The following is a 16228-nucleotide window of genomic DNA, read 5'->3' as shown; positions in this document are numbered from 1 at the left end:
AAGGATTTCAAATGAATTCTGATAGGATTTTAAATGAATTCCTGAGAGAAATTTTAATGAATTCTGACATGAATTCAGATGAAATCCTCAGATAAATTCGGATGAAATCCTGAGATGAATTCGGATGAAGTCCTGAAAGGAATTCGGATGAATTCCCGAAAGGAATTCGGATGAATTCCCGAAAGGAATTCGGATGAATTCCCGAAAGGAATTCGGATGAATTCCCGAAAGGAATTCGGATGAATTCCCGAAAGGAATTCGGATGAATTCCCGAAAGGAATTCGGATGAATTCCCGAAAGGAATTCGGATGAATTCCCGAAAGGAATTCGGATGAATTCCCGAAAGGAATTCGGATGAATTCCCGACAGGAATTCGGATGAATTCACGAAAGGATCTCGGATGAATTCACGAAAGGATTTCGGATGAATTCCCGAAAGGAATTTGGATGAATTCCCGAAAGGAATTCGGATGAATTCTTGGAAGGAATTCCTCTCAGGAATTCATTCGAATTCCTCCCATAAAATCATTCGAATTCCTCTCAGGAATTCGTTCGAATTCCTCTCGGAAATTCATTCGAATTCTTCTCAGAAATTCATTCGAATTCCTCTCAGGAATTCATTCAAATTCCTCTCAGGAATTCGTTTAAATTCTTCTCAGGGATTAATTCGAATTTTTCTCAGGAAATCAATCGACTTCCTCTCATGAATTCATTCGAATTCTGAATTCCTCTCAGGAATTCATTCGAATTCCTCCTCAAAAATCATTCGAATTCCTCTCAGGAATTCATTCGAATTCCTCTCGGAAATTCATTCGAATTCTTCTCAGGGATTAATTCGAATTCCTCTCAGGAATTCATTCGAATTCCTCTCGGAAATTCATTCGAATTCTTCTCAGGGATTAATTCGAATTCTTCTCAGGAACTCAATCGAATTCTTCTCAGGAATTCATTCGAATTCTGAATTCCTTTCAGGAATTCATTCGAATTCCTCTCAAGAATTCATTCGAATTCCTCTCAGGAATTCATTCGAATTCCTCTCAGGAATTCATTCGAATTCCTCACAGGAATTTCTTTTGAATTTCTCTCAGGAATTAATTCGAATTCCTCTCAAGAATTCATTCGAATTCCTCTCAGGAATTCATTCGAATTCCTCTCAGGAATTCATTCGAATTCCTCTCAGGAATTTCGTTCGAATTTTTCTCAGGAATTCATTCGAATTCCTCTCAGGAATTGATTCGAATTCCTCTCAGGAATTCATTCGAATTCCTTTCAGGAATTCGTTCGAATTTTTCTCAGGAATTCATTCGAATTCCTCCTAAGAATTCATTCGAATTCCTCTCAAGAATTCATTCGAATTCCTCTCAGGAATTCATTCGAATTCCTCTCAGGATATCATTCGAATTCCTCTCAGGAATTCATTCGAACTGCGCTTAGGAATTCATTCGAATTCTTCTGAGCAATTCATTCGAATTCCTTTCAGATATTCATTCTAGTTCCTCTCAGGAATTCATTCGAGTTCCTCTCAGGAATTCATTCGGATTTTTCTCAGAAATTCATTCGAATTCCTCTCAGGAATTCATTCGAATTCCTCTCGGGAATTCATTCGAATTCCTCTCGGGAATTCATTCGAATTCCTCTCGGGAATTCATTCGAATTCCTCTCGGGAATTCATTCGAATTCCTCTCGGGAATTCATTCGAATTCCTCTCGGGAATTCATTCGAATTCCTCTCGGGAATTCATTCGAATTCTTTTCAGGAATTCATTCGATTTTTTTTTCAGGAATTCATTCGAATTCCTCTCAAGAATTCATTCGAATTCCTCTCAAGAATTCATTCGAATTCCTCTCAAGAATTCATTCGAATTCCTCTCAGGAATTCATTCGAATTTCTCTCGGGAATTCATTCGAATTCCTCTCAGGAATTCATTCGAATTCCTCTCAGGAATTCATTCGAATTCCTCTCAGGAATTCATTCCAATTCCTCTCAGGAATTCATTCCAATTCCTCTCAGGAATTCATTCTAATTCCTCTCAGGAATTCATTCGAATTACTCTCAGAAATTCATTCGAATTCCTCTCAGGAATTCATTCGAATTCCTTTCAGGAATTCATTCGAAATCCCCTCAAGAATTCATTCGAATTCCTCTCAGAAATTCATTCGAATTCCTCTCAGGAATTCAGTCGAATTCCTCTCAGGAATTCAGTCGAATTCCTCTCAGGAATTCAGTCGAATTCCTCTCAGGAATTCAGTCGAATTCCTCTCAGGAATTCATTCAAATTTCTCTCAGGAATTCATTCAAACTCCTCTCAGGATATCATTCGACTTCCTCTCAGGAATTCATTCGAATTCCTCTCAGGAATTATTTCGAATTCTTTTGAGCAATTCATTCGAATTCCTCTCAGATATTCATTCGAATTCCTCTCAGGAATTCATTTGAATTCCTCTAAGGAATTCATTTGAATTCCTCTCAGGAATTCATTTGAATTCCTCTCAGGAATTTATTCGAATTCCTCTCAGGAATTTATTCGAATTCCTCTCAGGAATTCATTCGAATTCCTCTCAGGAATTCATTCGAATTCCTCTCAAGAATTCATTCGAACTCCTCTCAAGAACTCATTCGAACTCCTCTCAGGAATTCATTCGAACTCCTCTCAAGAACTCATTCGAACTCCTCTCAGGATATCATTCGACTTCCTCTCAGGAATTCATTCGAACTCCGCTCAGGAATTCATTCGAATTCTTTTGAGCAATTCATTCGAATTCCTCTCAGAAATTCATTCGAATTCCTCTCAGGAATTCATTTGAATTCCTCTCAGGAATTCATTTGAATTCCTCTCAGGAATTCATTTGAATTCCTCTCAGGAATTCATTCGAATTCCTCTCAGGAATTCATTCGAATTCCTCTCAGGAATTCATTCGAATTCCTCTCAGGAATTCATTCGAATTCCTCTCAAGAATTCATTCGAATTCCTCTCAGGAATTCATTCGAATTCCTCTCAGGAATTCATTCGAACTCCGCTCAGGAATTCATTTGAATTCCTCTGAGCAATTCATTCGAATTCCTCTCAGATATTCATTCGAATTCCTCTCAGGAATTCATTCGAATTCCTCTCAGGAATTCATTCGAATTCCTCTCAGGAATTCTTTCGAATTCCTCTCAGGAATTCTTTCGAATTCCTCTCAGGAATTCTTTCGAATTCCTCTCAGGAATTCATTCGAATTCCTCTCAGGAATTCATTCGAATTCCTCTCAGGAATTCATTCGAATTCCTCTCAGGAATTCATTCGAATTCCTCTCAGGAATTCATTCGAATTCCTCTCAGGAATTTATTTGAATTCCTCTCAGGAATTCATTCGAATTCCTCTCAGAAATTCATTCGAATTCCTCTCAGTAACTCATTCGAATTCCTCTCAGGAATTCATTCGAATTCCTCTCAGGAATTCATTCGAATTCCTCTCAGGAATTCATTCGAATTCCTCTCAGGAATTCATTCGAATTCCTCTCAGGAATTCATTCGAATTCCTCTCAGGAATTCATTCGAATTCCTCTCAGGAATTCATTCGAATTCCTCTCAGGAATTCATTCGAATTCTTTTCAGGAATTCATTCGATTTTTTCTCAGGAATTCATTCGAATTCATCTCAAGAATTCATTCGAATTCCTCTCGGGAATTCATTCGAATTTCTCTCAGGATATCATTCGAATTCCTCTCAGGAATTCATTCGAACTCCGCTCAGGAATTCATTTGAATTCCTTTCGAGGAATTCATTCGAATTCCTATCGGGAATTCATTCGAATTCCTATCGGGAATTCATTCGAATTCCTATCGGGAATTCATTCGAATTCCTATCGGGAATTCATTCGAATTCCTATCGGGAATTCATTCGAATTCCTCTCAGGAATTTATTCGAATTCCTCTCAGGAATTCATTCGAATTCCTCTCAGGAATTTATTCGAATTCCTCTCAGGAATTCATTCGAATTCCTCTCAGGAATTCATTCGAATTCCTCTCAGGAATTCATTCGAATTCCTCTCAGCAATTCATTCGAATTCCTCTCAGGAATTCATTCGAATTCCTCTCAGGAATTCATTCGAATTCCTCTCAGGAATTCATTCGAATTCCTCTCAGGAATTCATTCGAATTCCTCTCAGGAATTCATTCGAATTTCTCTCAGGAATTCATTCGAATTCCTCTCAGGAATTTATTCGAATTCCTCTCAGGAATTCTTTCGAATTCCTCTCAGGAATTCATTCGAATTCCTCTCAGGAATTCATTCGAATTCCTCTCAGGAATTCATTCGAATTCCTCTCAGGAATTCATTCGAATTCCTCTCAGGAATTCATTCGAATTCCTCTCAGGAATTCATTCCAATTCCTCTCAGGAATTCATTCGAATTCCTCTCAGGAATTCATTCGAATTCCTCTCAGGAATTCATTCGAATTCCTCTCAGGAATTCATTCGAATTCCTCTCAGGAATTCATTTGAATTCCTCTCAGGAATTCATTTGAATTCCTCTCAGGATGTCATCCGAATTCATCTGAGGATTTCATCTGAATTCATGTCAGAATTCATTAAAATTTCTCTCAGGAATTCATTCGAATTCCTCTCAGGAATTCATCTCAATTCCTCTCAGGAATTCATTCGAATTCCTCTCAGGAATTCATTCGAATTCTCCTCAGGAATTCATTCTGAATTCCTTCTCAGGAATTCATTCGAATTCCTCTCAGGAATTCATTCGAATTCCTCTCAGGAATTCATTCAATTCCTCTCAGGAATTCTTTCAATTCCTCTCAGGAATTCTTTCAAATTCCTCTCAGGAATTCATTCGAATTCCTCTCAGGAATTCATTCGAATTCCTCTCAGGAATTCATTCGAATTTCTCTCAGAAATTCATTCGAATTCGTCTCAGAATTCATCTGAATTCCTCTCAGGAATTCATTCGAATTCCTCTCAGGTATTCATTCGAATTCCTCTCAGGAATTCATTCGAATTACTCTCAGGAATTCATTCGAATTCCTCTCAGCAATTCATTCGAATTCCTCTCAGGAATTCATCTGAATTCCTCTCAGGAATTTATTCGAATTCTCTCTCAGGAATTCATTCAAATTCCTTTCAGCCATTCATTCGAATTCCTATAAGGAATTCATTCGAATTCCTCTCAGGAATTCATTCGAATTCCTCTCAGGAATTCATTCGAATTCCTCTAAGGAATTCATTCGAATTCCTCTCAGGAATTCATTCGAATTCCACTAAGGAATTCATTCGAATTCTCCTCAGGAATTCAGTCGAATTCCTCTCAGGAATTCATTCGAATTCCTCTTAGGAATTCATTCGGATTCCTCTCTGGAATTCATTCGAATTCTTCTCAAGAATTCATTCGAATTCCTCTCAGGAATTCATTCGAATTCTGATTTTTTCTCAGGAATTCATTCGAATTCTTCTCAGGAACTCATTCGAATTCTTCTCAAGAATTCATTCGAATTCCTCTCAGGAATCATTCGAACTCCACTCAGGAATTCATTCGAATTCCTCTGAGCAATTCATTCGAATTCCTCTCAGATATTCATTCGAATTCCTCTCAGGAGCTCATTCGAATTCCTCTCAGGAACTCATTCGAATTCCTCTCAGGAATTCATTCGAATTCCTCTCAGGAATTCATTCGAATTCCTCTCAGGAATTCATTCGAATTCCTCTCAGGAATTCATTCGAATTCCTCTCAGGAATTCATTCGAATTCCTCTCAGGAATTCATTCGAATTCCTCTCAGGAATTCATTCGAATTCCTCTCAGGAATTCATTCGAATTCCTCGCAGGAATTCATTCGAATTCCTCTCAGGAATTCATTCGAATTCCTCTCAGGAATTAATTCGAATTCCTCTCAGCAGTTCATTCGAATTCCTCTTAGGAATTCATTCGAATTCCTCTCAGAAAGTCATTCACATACCCTGAGAGGAATTCGAATGAATTCCTGAGAGGAATTCGAATGAATTCCTTAGAGGAATTTAAGTTAATTACTGAAAGAAATTCTAATGAATACCTGAGAGGAATTCGGATGAATTTCTGAGAGGAATTCGAATGAATTCCTGAGAGGAATTCGATTGAATTCCTGAGAGGAATTCGAATGAATTCTGATGAGGGGAAGTTGAATAGTTTTTTGAGACAAAACAATTTCTCTCTGGAACTCACTTATAGCCGCGCATCTTACCGCACGGCTAAGGAGGGCCCACATTTAAATGCTATTTTATTCGAATTTCTTTTTGAAATTCAAATTCATTTTCAATATTTTGAGTTTATTCTAAGCTTCGTTAAAATTTGAGGGGACTGCGTTTACTCAGACTTCATTAGAATTCCCCCACCCACGGAATTTACTTCATTTACTCTTTAAAAAATATTCAAGTCATTCATTGATTACCCATCAAGCAATTTTCCCTTGTTTTTTTTTTGCAGGGTGCCAAACTTCTCCAAAAGTTCCAGTGGCTGTTGAATCCGCGACAGGTTTTCGATCTGACGCAAGGTGGACCAAAGATGGGGTAAGTTGGAATCCGTTGAATGAAAAAATTACTATACTGCACTCACGTCCAATTTCCCAACCCTGCAGGCTGGAGATGTTTCGCAAAGTGCCCCAGCTGCGGGTGCTGGCTTGCGGAGGCGACGGCACCGTCGGCTGGGTCCTCTCGGTGCTGGATCAGATCAACTTTGTGCCTCCGCCGGCCGTCGGGGTCCTGCCGCTCGGCACCGGAAACGATCTGGCCCGGGCGCTCGGGTGGGGTGGGGTGAGTACCTGTTGAATGATTTTTGTCACACAATTTTGTTGTAAATTTTCCGCTATGCAAACTATTGCTCAAGGAAGGACCAAATTTCATCGTATGAGATAAATTGGCAGATAAACAAATAGAACAGATTTCCATCAATCTGTTAATTGCTGTCGGTACACAACTGATAAGATATTTATATTGTTCCTGCTTCTAATCGAAATATAGAAGATAGGGTTACACGTTTGCCATTCCACTAGGAACCACCTAATCCAGCCATAAAATCAAAGTGCTTCCAAGCACCGACCAATCAATCGACCACATCAAAGCACTATGGAAGGATCACTCTATGCGTACTACACATCGTCCTTCAGTCTTTGTCATTCCATCGCATGCAAATGATAATCCGCACTCACATATAAAGGGGTCTCATTAAACCAAATGGGATATGTCACGGCGGGCGTGGCAATAGAACTGTCACATGCGGAAATTCCACTTTCCATCAAAATTAATAGCTCGAATAGAAGTTTTCATCGTTTGGTAAATTACGCAGAGTAAATTGAATTGAACAGAACTACTCTTCATTGAAATAGAATGGCTTCAAAGGGGCTCCAATTGTTGTTAAAGTTCGGAACATCGTTTTGCGTTGCGTACGACACAAATCACATACGCAGAGTACATCACTTAGTAATGCAATTGTCATCTATTCCCCAAATCCAAACCAAGTTTCGACATTCTTCCGTTCCAATTTCGATACGGGCGCCTGCGGCGGCGGAGCCGTACTTTCACCATCGTCGTGCCACATCAAATAATATTTGATTTGCGGAGATAAAAATAAATTGATTGAAAAACGTGATTGTTTCTGGGTGTCATCCTCTTATCGTTCGACGGTTGGAGTTTGGTCGGTCGGTCGGTCGGTCGCTCTTCCTGTTCGCGTTGCCGGATGGGATTTTACACGCTCAAGAAGCTGGAAACCACAAAACCGAGTCTAATGCTATTATACCCGAGAATTGATTTGGTACGCCATTGTCCGTGGTGTGGGCGGTGTCGCGCGGCTTGCCTATATCGAGGGGATGCTATTGTCTTTTTTTCTGACTGAGTGAACCTCGTCTATTGCAAAATGGATTATTTACGGCAAATTGCGTGTGGCCATTGAGGGGGAAGGAGGTAATAATTTGATATTGTTCTCGGTAGGGCTATACGGATGAGCCAATTGGGAAGATTTTGGCCAACATTGGGAACTCCGACACGGTGTTGCTGGATCGGTGGAACTTGAAGGTGGAACCGAACACTGCGGTGTCGAACGCTGAGGACGGAAAGGACAATCTACCTTTGAATGTGGTCAACAACTACTTTTCATTGGGGGTTGATGCCCACATAGCGTTGGAATTCCACGAGGCTAGAGGTTTGTGTGGTGGTAGATTTTGATGTTGCGCCCAAAGTTGACGATTGACTTTTACAGAGGCTCATCCGGAGAAGTTCAATTCCCGCCTGCGAAACAAGATGTTCTACGGCCAGGCCGGTGGAAAGGATCTGCTCAAGCGAAAGTGGAAGGGTTTGGCTGAGTTTGTGACGCTTGAATGCGACGGTAAGGATCTCACGTCAAAGCTGAAGGAGCACAAGGTGCACGCAATAGTATTTCTCAACATTCCAAGGTAATTGTGGGGTCAATTTTGGTGGCAGTCCTTCGATATCTGAGAGTCCATTTTGCAGCTACGGAGGTGGTACCCATCCGTGGAACAAATCTGGTGGTCAATTTGAACCGGCAACCGATGACGGTATGATCGAGGTCGTCGGGCTGACTACTTATCAGCTCCCGCTGCTGCAGGCCGGTGGCCACGGGACCTGCATAGCGCAGTGCAAGTCCGCGAAGATCGTCACCTCAAAAACCATCCCAATGCAGGTGGACGGTGAAGCGTGCAAGCTGAAGCCGTCCACCATCGAAATGACCCTACTGAACAAGGCTGTGATGCTGGCGAAACGGAAGCCCGGAAGGGCCAATGTGCCGTAAGTTTCCGTATTTATCCGACAAAATTCCATATCTGATCATAAAAACTTTTAATTTCAGGCAAGAAAAACTCGAATCTCTCAACCTAACACTGATGAAGATCATGATGTCCGACTACGAGCAGAACCACTACGACAAGGATCTGCTGAAGAGTTCTGCCGTCAATCTGGGAACGCTGGATGTGCCCGTTACCGATCTCGAACAGGTTCGAATCCTCGTGAACAAGTTCTGCGAAGAGCAACCAGATAGTCCCAAACTGTCGCCGGATTGGTGCTTCATCGATTGTAAGTTTCCAACCCTCAAGGTGGAGTTCATCTCAAACACTGATATCATCCACAGCCTGCACAGCTGAGCGGTTCTTCCGGGTGGACCGAGCGCAGGAGAATCTCCACTTCATTACCGACATCGCCACCGATTGTATCTTTGTGTTGGACCAGGAGTGTCCGACGTTGCCGCAGACACCGGAAGACGAGAGCGGTGGTCATCTGCAAAAGGAGGGCTCGGCACTACCGGCGCACCTGACCAGCAGCGTAGAGTCCAGCGATCGGGATTCCCGCGATGGAACGCCCCAATCACCGGGGCTTAAATTCTTCAACCGATCGCTCTCGGGGCCTGGTTCGGGCAGTGCGTCTGACACGCTGTCGCCCGCTCTGGACATTCCATCGCGAAAGAGTTAGTCTTCGATTGACGAAACATTCAATTAGGCAAGGATTCTAATTATTTATTAATTCTTTTCCAAAGGTTCTCAGGGATCGCAAGGTTCGCACGGATCTCAGGACAGCCCCCGAAACAATCTCGGCGTTGCCGGACCAGACGGAGGGACCCTCGGAAATGGTCAGAGCCTGGACCAGTTGGTCAACTTTAGAAGGTAACATTCCTAATACGATCTAATTTCCTTCGCAGCAACAACAGGTTTCATCCCAGTTCTTTCACTCTAATTCTATTCAAATAAATAAACAGGTCCTTTTGCCTGCCTCTTTTTTTCCCCATTTAACGACTCCTTCTCTGGGAAATCCTATTTCGCAATATACGTGAGCCAAACCAAGGCGTACATTCCTTTTTCCAACGGGGCTGCACATGGCGAGCATCTCGGATGGAAAAAGAAACGGAAAACGACTGCCTTTATCTCCTCCACGTGTCATGTTTGCTCTTCATTAAATGGAAATTTAAATGATGTTTGCATACTTGTCGTCCTCGTGCCTCTCTACCTGGCCATGATTTCAAAGAAGCGACCATAGACGGCAGACGTAGCCCCGATAAATAGACCACCTAATTCTCAGAGAAATTGAGGTAACGAGCGTTACACTTGTGGGTTCGACCTTATTTATTTCAATTAAATTTATCACATAGGTAGAACATAAAATTGGTCACATCTGCTACGAATACAGTTTTACGTTAATCGATATTTGCAATTTTGTTATTTTGTTTGTTCACTTCTAAGCGAATCGAAATATGTTTTTACTCATTTATTTCATTGCAAGATAAATATATTTGTCTGTGGCCATTGGAAAATTTTCCCCATTACGCCAATCCATCCCTTTTTTCTCACTTGTTCCTTCTTCCTTGACAAATAAAAACAGACGTTTGAACAGGCGAGAACTGACTGACTGCTGACTGGCTCAGTACAATAAAGAAGCAGAAGCACTTCGCAGCGGCTCTGTCATTTCAAGTCGTAGCTTTTTTTTCCTGTTTTCAATTCATCAAAGAACGGACTGACGGTGCGTGATTCGTTCAGGATGATGTTGGCCGTCGTTTTCCTCCGTGAAATTTTTTACACCTTGTTCGGAATGTTCTTTTTTGCAATATTTTGTCACACTTTGTTTTCAATCACTAACAACACATTTTAATATGGTATCTTCTTCTTAACATTCTTCTCTTTTTTCTCCTTCTATACATTCACAAACTGATCGCTTTCTATTTTTAAACTAACATAAAATAAATAAAACAATGCACGCAATTCAATTCAAAATAACATGATCGTCATACGCACACAAACCTCTCTCACCACTCGCTATTGTCAAATTGACGCGGCCAACGAAAAACAGCTTCCACGAGCGGTTGTTCGGCTTGAATGAAGATGCCTTCGGATTCAGGTGATTGTTATTACTGTTTCGAACTGGGATGTGCAAGTAGGGATTCCATGCAAGATAGGGCAAAAGAATCAATGGAGATTGCTGACAGTTTCGATTGTTTACTTTTTTTCAAGCGGAGTCTGAGACATGTTGACAAATTTAGAGTAAGAGATGTCTTAACGAAGTAGGGATGCTATATTAAGAGATGGCCGAATACTGTTTATTTTTACTACAAATTGTTTATTCGACAAAACTTTTCGTGAAATCTTTTTCATCAAAATCACAATACTTTTACTTTTCAATCTGCAACAATAACAAAGTTCATTTGGCTCAGATTTTGACAGTTCTCAATGCGCGATTGGTTCAAGATGGCCGCTTCCGCATATCTCTGAATGTAGGATCCCTAGAGCGAAGTATTTACTACAGCACACTGTCAGAAGTTTCTATTGATGTAGGCTGGCTATTGCTATTGAACACATGCGTTGTAAAAGACGGAGTAGTGCTGTATGGCCCATGATACGAAAACAAATAACATTCAAATCCATGGTCCAAATTGCACCAAGTGATAGCTTTTGTATGCTTTTAATTTAAACCCTACAAATAGTTGATGTTCAAACAAAATGCGCGCTGTGGATTGTACCGTTAGGCAGTAGTAGTAATTATTGTTTAGTGTCGAACACAAATTAAAAGATCATCATATCACATGTTCACTAAATAATCGCTAAATACTTTAATGAGAATGTAACGGCACTAGGATATCAATAATATTTGAATATTTGAATATATCAACCTGGATATCTCATTAGCGTTTCTAGCTTAACTGGTGGACGGATCCACGACCGATTGGCGATGGGTTTGTGGACTGGGTGAACGGTGAAGGAAAAGTGAAGAAGATTTTGTTCAAAGACTGTACGAACCAAAACTTGATAGTGCTTTACTGTCAGTACGGAAGCTGACACAAAGAGGCTCTACTAGCCTCCACTAGGCCGAAAGTTGTTTGGCCGAACTGGAGGTCATTCAACGGAATAGGTCATTTGGCCGAACAAGTTATTCGGTCTTATAGGTCGTTCGGCCGAATATGTCATTTGGCTAAATGGGTCATTTGACATTTCACTTCTCACTTTTCAATCTCAATTTCAACTTCTCACTGCCAAGAGAGACGTTTCTCTTCTTTCTTCGCTCATCCCACTTTTGACAGTGAGTAGTGATAAGTAAGAAATGAGAAGTGAGAAGTCAGACGTTTACTTCTCATTTCTAACTCCTCATTCTCACTTTTCACTATGAAAAGTGAGTAGTGCGAAAACAGTAGTGAAACGTGAGTAGATTAGAGAGATAAGAGATAAATGAGTAGTGAGAAGTGAGACGTCTGCTTTTTCACTTCGCGCTAATAATTTCTCACCTCTCACTGCGAAAAGTGAGAAGTTCGAAGTGAGTGGTGAGACAACTCATTTCCCACTTCGCACCTCTCACTTTTCACAGTAAGAATTGAGAAATGAGTAGTGCGAGGTGAGAAGTGAGAAGCGAGAAATTATTATTAAGAAATGATATAACAGACGTCTCCCTGCGCACTAATGATTTGCTCACTTCTCACTTCTTCAGTAAAAAGTGAGTTGTGCGAAATGAGAAGTGAGACGTCTCACTGATCGCTTCGCACTTCTCACTTTTCAAAATTTCTCATTTCTCACTGTGAAAAGTGAGTAGTGCGAAGTGAGAAGTGAAAAGTCAATTCACTTTTCACAGTGAATAGTGAGAAGTGAGAAATTATTAGTGAGAAGTGAGTCTCAGGAATAATAAATTCGGCCGAATGACCTATTTGGCCAAATAATCTATTTGGCCAGATGACATTAGAGCAAATGACCTGTTCGACCAAAGATTTTCGGCCATATGGGTTTTCTGTCTAATGGTTTCTTTGGCTTAGCGCCGTCCGGCCAAACGGCTTTCGGCTGAATGGATTTCGGCCAAATGACCCTTCCCCGTTAAGAAATGGCTCGCTCATGAATACCATCGATGGAGATCATTTCGTTGAAAGTTTTGGGTATGATATCTGGTTCAAATCTCAAGAAGATGAAGTCGAGTCAAGTACGAGACACTGAAGACGACCTTACTTTTGAGGTCAAAATACGTATCTGTCAAGATACAATTAAGTGGTGGAATTAAATGGGATTTTACAAACTCGTCTTATGACAAAACAAAAAAAAGAAGATGAAGTTGCTGCGCATGAGAACAACCAATCATACCATTAGCCCACAATAGTGGCGTAGCCAGAAAATTGGTCTGGGGGGGGGGTGGGTTTCTGAACATTTTTTTTTCGAAAAAAAAATTTTCTTCAAAAAATTTTGTCTTTGGGGGGGAAGGGTTTATACCCAAAACCACCCCGTGGCTACGCCACTGGCCCACATCGTAGATTCCGACGACAAATACTACGAGTTTGTGGAAGCAGAAGCATCAGGTGAGGAGGAGAATGTCGAGCCAGAAGAGGCGCCGGACCAGGTGGCTCCGAGAGAACAGAGGAGTACCCGGGCTAAGCTACCTTCCAAATTACGAGAATATGTTGTGAACATCGCAAAGGTGGTTAAACATGAGCCGCTTAACTACAAGTAAGCCATTTGTGGTCCAGAGCAGGATCTGTGGAAAGCGTCTATGAGAGAGAAGTATGATTCCCTGACGAAGAACAACACATGGAGTCGAGTCGAATTACCCAACGGTCGTAAGCACTCGGTGTCAAGAGTGCTTACCTTCACGGACAACTTCATGAAGAAATCTACATGCAGCAGCCGAGAGATTTCATGGTTCGCGTCAAGGAGCATCTCGTCTGTAGGCTTCAATGTTGTTTGTACGGAGTGAAAGTCTGGAATGACATTTTTTGCGGCATACTTTGAGAATTCAGATTTCAGTGAAGCAGATCGAACCCGTGTTTGTTTACCAAGAAGCTTGATATTAATCTATGTTGACGACATGATTGTTTCGTGTGTCTCAGAGGGGGAGGTCGACAATGTTGAGAAACTGTTGAAGAACAAAATTAATTTGTCGTTTTTCGGGGAAGTCTCACGTTTCCTCGGTAATCGTGTTACGAAGGACAAAGAAGGCTTCTATACTTTGGATCATACATACGTTGCAAAGATCACTAGCCGTTTCAAGCTGGATTAGGCGAGAGGGTTTGAAGTGCCGTTTAGTGTCGGGTATTGACTGGGTACGCTTTTCAACTGAGCAAATCGACAGTTTGTTGGGCAAGTCGTAAGGCCCCATCCCTTTGTTTCCGAGTAGAGCATAATTGCACCAAAAGTAACTGTGTTTAAATTCAGTTCAATCAAAGTTAATTGCCTATTTCTGGGAATTAAACCACTCGACTTGGACGTTAATTTACAATGTTATGAAAACTCATATGTGAATATGTAACCACTTTCCCTTCGATGGGACTCGAACCCATGACCCTACAGCACGCTAGACTGTTGCTTTAACTAACTAAGCTACGAAGGACCTCCGACGGCTTTCTCAACCTAGCGGCTACTGAACGAGCTCGAGATTCCCAAATTGGACGCATAGTCAAATCACTGTGTTTTAATAGCTAATTGCGAATTATTACATAAGATAAGCGGAATACAAATCGAAGGGATCGCTTCTCAAGGTGCCTATTCAATTATTTACATTGGTAGTTTAGTCAATCAGACTGTTTCAATTTAAATATTTAGTTAAAAAATAGCTATACGGATTTTGATCCTTTGATTCGAAATCCGTCCACGGTGGACAACAACATTTGAAACATTGAAACACTTCAAAAGTAGAAGCCTTCATGCGCCTGTGTCAATGACAAACGTTTTATTTACATTCAATTCCAATTTTCTAATGACTTTTTCATATACTAAGGTGCTTAAGTGTACGGATTTCGATGCCCCACGGTATAAGAGTCTTCTCCATTCGACTCGGTCCATGGCTACACATCGCCAACCATGCAGTCTACGGAGGGTCGAGAATGGTTGACATTTCTTTTTACCATCCATTCTATGCATTCTTCTATGCAATAACGGCAATAACAGAAAAACAAAACCACGGCAGCCGCAACAGCAGCCACGCCAAGCAGTCAGCTCATGATTTTTTCCTATTTTCTCTCCCAACAATCAATGTTTTCGTACAATAATTGCACAACGTATAACCGTTTTTGATGGAAAATATTCTTTTCATTACTTCTTGCTCATTTTAGAGGTAAAAACGAATAAATATGTAAGTACCTACGGATAGCACACTTTCTAGGCTTTTTGCCACATGTAATTAAACACGATTCTGTGCTGTTTAAGCTGCGCACGAGCCGAAACAAAAAATCTCATGCAAATGCTGACCACACGCCGGCACGACTCTAACGTAGCAGTAAACAAACAGTTTACCTCATCGGCAAAAAAAAAATGTCACGATGTCGCGTACATTTTTTTGGATAACTGTTTCGGCTTGTTTGGTGCATGAAATTTGACTGGATAAAATGTAAATATTCGCATAATCAGAGTGTTTTAATGTTCATTTCTCAAAATCATTGGGCAGAAAACTTTTTGATTTGGCCGAAAAGCCGTTTACTCTCACGCATAACAACTTAACATGGTTTATGAGGAAATCCCCTAAAATCATTCTTTTAACTTAAACTAACTCTAATGATTTTTCACATTTTCCGTCTCTTCTACAAAGTTGTCAAACCAGCAAAATTACACGTTTTTGCTGAACATTGTAACTTTCTATCTCTTATAAAACAAAAGTTATTCAAATATTATGATTTCTCATAGGTTTACAAGTTTTTAACACAGCATTCGAGAAGACTCTTGTCGACAAAAGTTTTCAATATCAGTATAAAAATGAAATAAGCGATTTTCAGCATATCGTGAAGAAATTTGCGACTTTTTGCAGTTAAGGGAGTAATCACAAGTGGAAATACCTCTGAAAATATGTATAATTTAAAGATAACTTTTGTTGTATGTGAGATGGAATGTTACAATGTTCAGCAAAAACATGTAATTTTGCTTGTTCAACAACTTTGTAGAAAAAACGGAAAAAATTTTCTCAACTCACTTTTAGGGGGATTAATCATCAAACTGTTTTTATCGAAAGATGCGCTCCTAAATATCTCAAAACTTCAAACCCTATATCCAAAATCAACACTTTTCGAGTTTTTGAATTTCGATCGTGAAAATGACGAAATAAAACACTGTGTAACGCAGCGGTTCTCAACCTGGGGTACATGTACCCCTGGAGGTACCTTCGCTGACCTCAGGAGGTACCTCGGAAAAAATGGGCAATGGCGGATGTAATAAAATTCCTTGATTGATAAAGTTTTGATTATGGTTTAATTTTTTATTAAAAAACTTTGCATTGTACATAAAGTGCACGCAAATCCAATCAGCAAATTTAATCCTAGTTAA

General features: G+C 40.5%; 1 protein-coding gene across 2 annotated transcripts in view; it reads left to right on the top strand.

The window, feature by feature from the left end:
- LOC134207814 (eye-specific diacylglycerol kinase) overlaps positions 1–16228 on the top strand; it is a 312235-nt gene that overhangs the window by 261552 nt on the left and 34455 nt on the right. For both annotated transcript variants that reach the window (XM_062683748.1, XM_062683749.1), the window contains 8 exons: positions 6445–6527; positions 6596–6770; positions 7944–8154; positions 8212–8404; positions 8463–8756; positions 8818–9041; positions 9097–9429; positions 9499–9625. In XM_062683748.1, coding sequence (XP_062539732.1) covers positions 6445–6527; positions 6596–6770; positions 7944–8154; positions 8212–8404; positions 8463–8756; positions 8818–9041; positions 9097–9429; positions 9499–9625 — 1640 coding nt within the window. The remainder of the gene's footprint in view (positions 1–6444; positions 6528–6595; positions 6771–7943; positions 8155–8211; positions 8405–8462; positions 8757–8817; positions 9042–9096; positions 9430–9498; positions 9626–16228) is intronic.

Source organism: Armigeres subalbatus, chromosome 1 (assembly GCF_024139115.2).
Source record: "Armigeres subalbatus isolate Guangzhou_Male chromosome 1, GZ_Asu_2, whole genome shotgun sequence".
Lineage (NCBI taxonomy): Eukaryota > Metazoa > Arthropoda > Insecta > Diptera > Culicidae > Armigeres > Armigeres subalbatus.
Note: the sequence above shows the minus strand (reverse complement) of the source record. Positions and strands in the feature narration are given on the sequence as shown.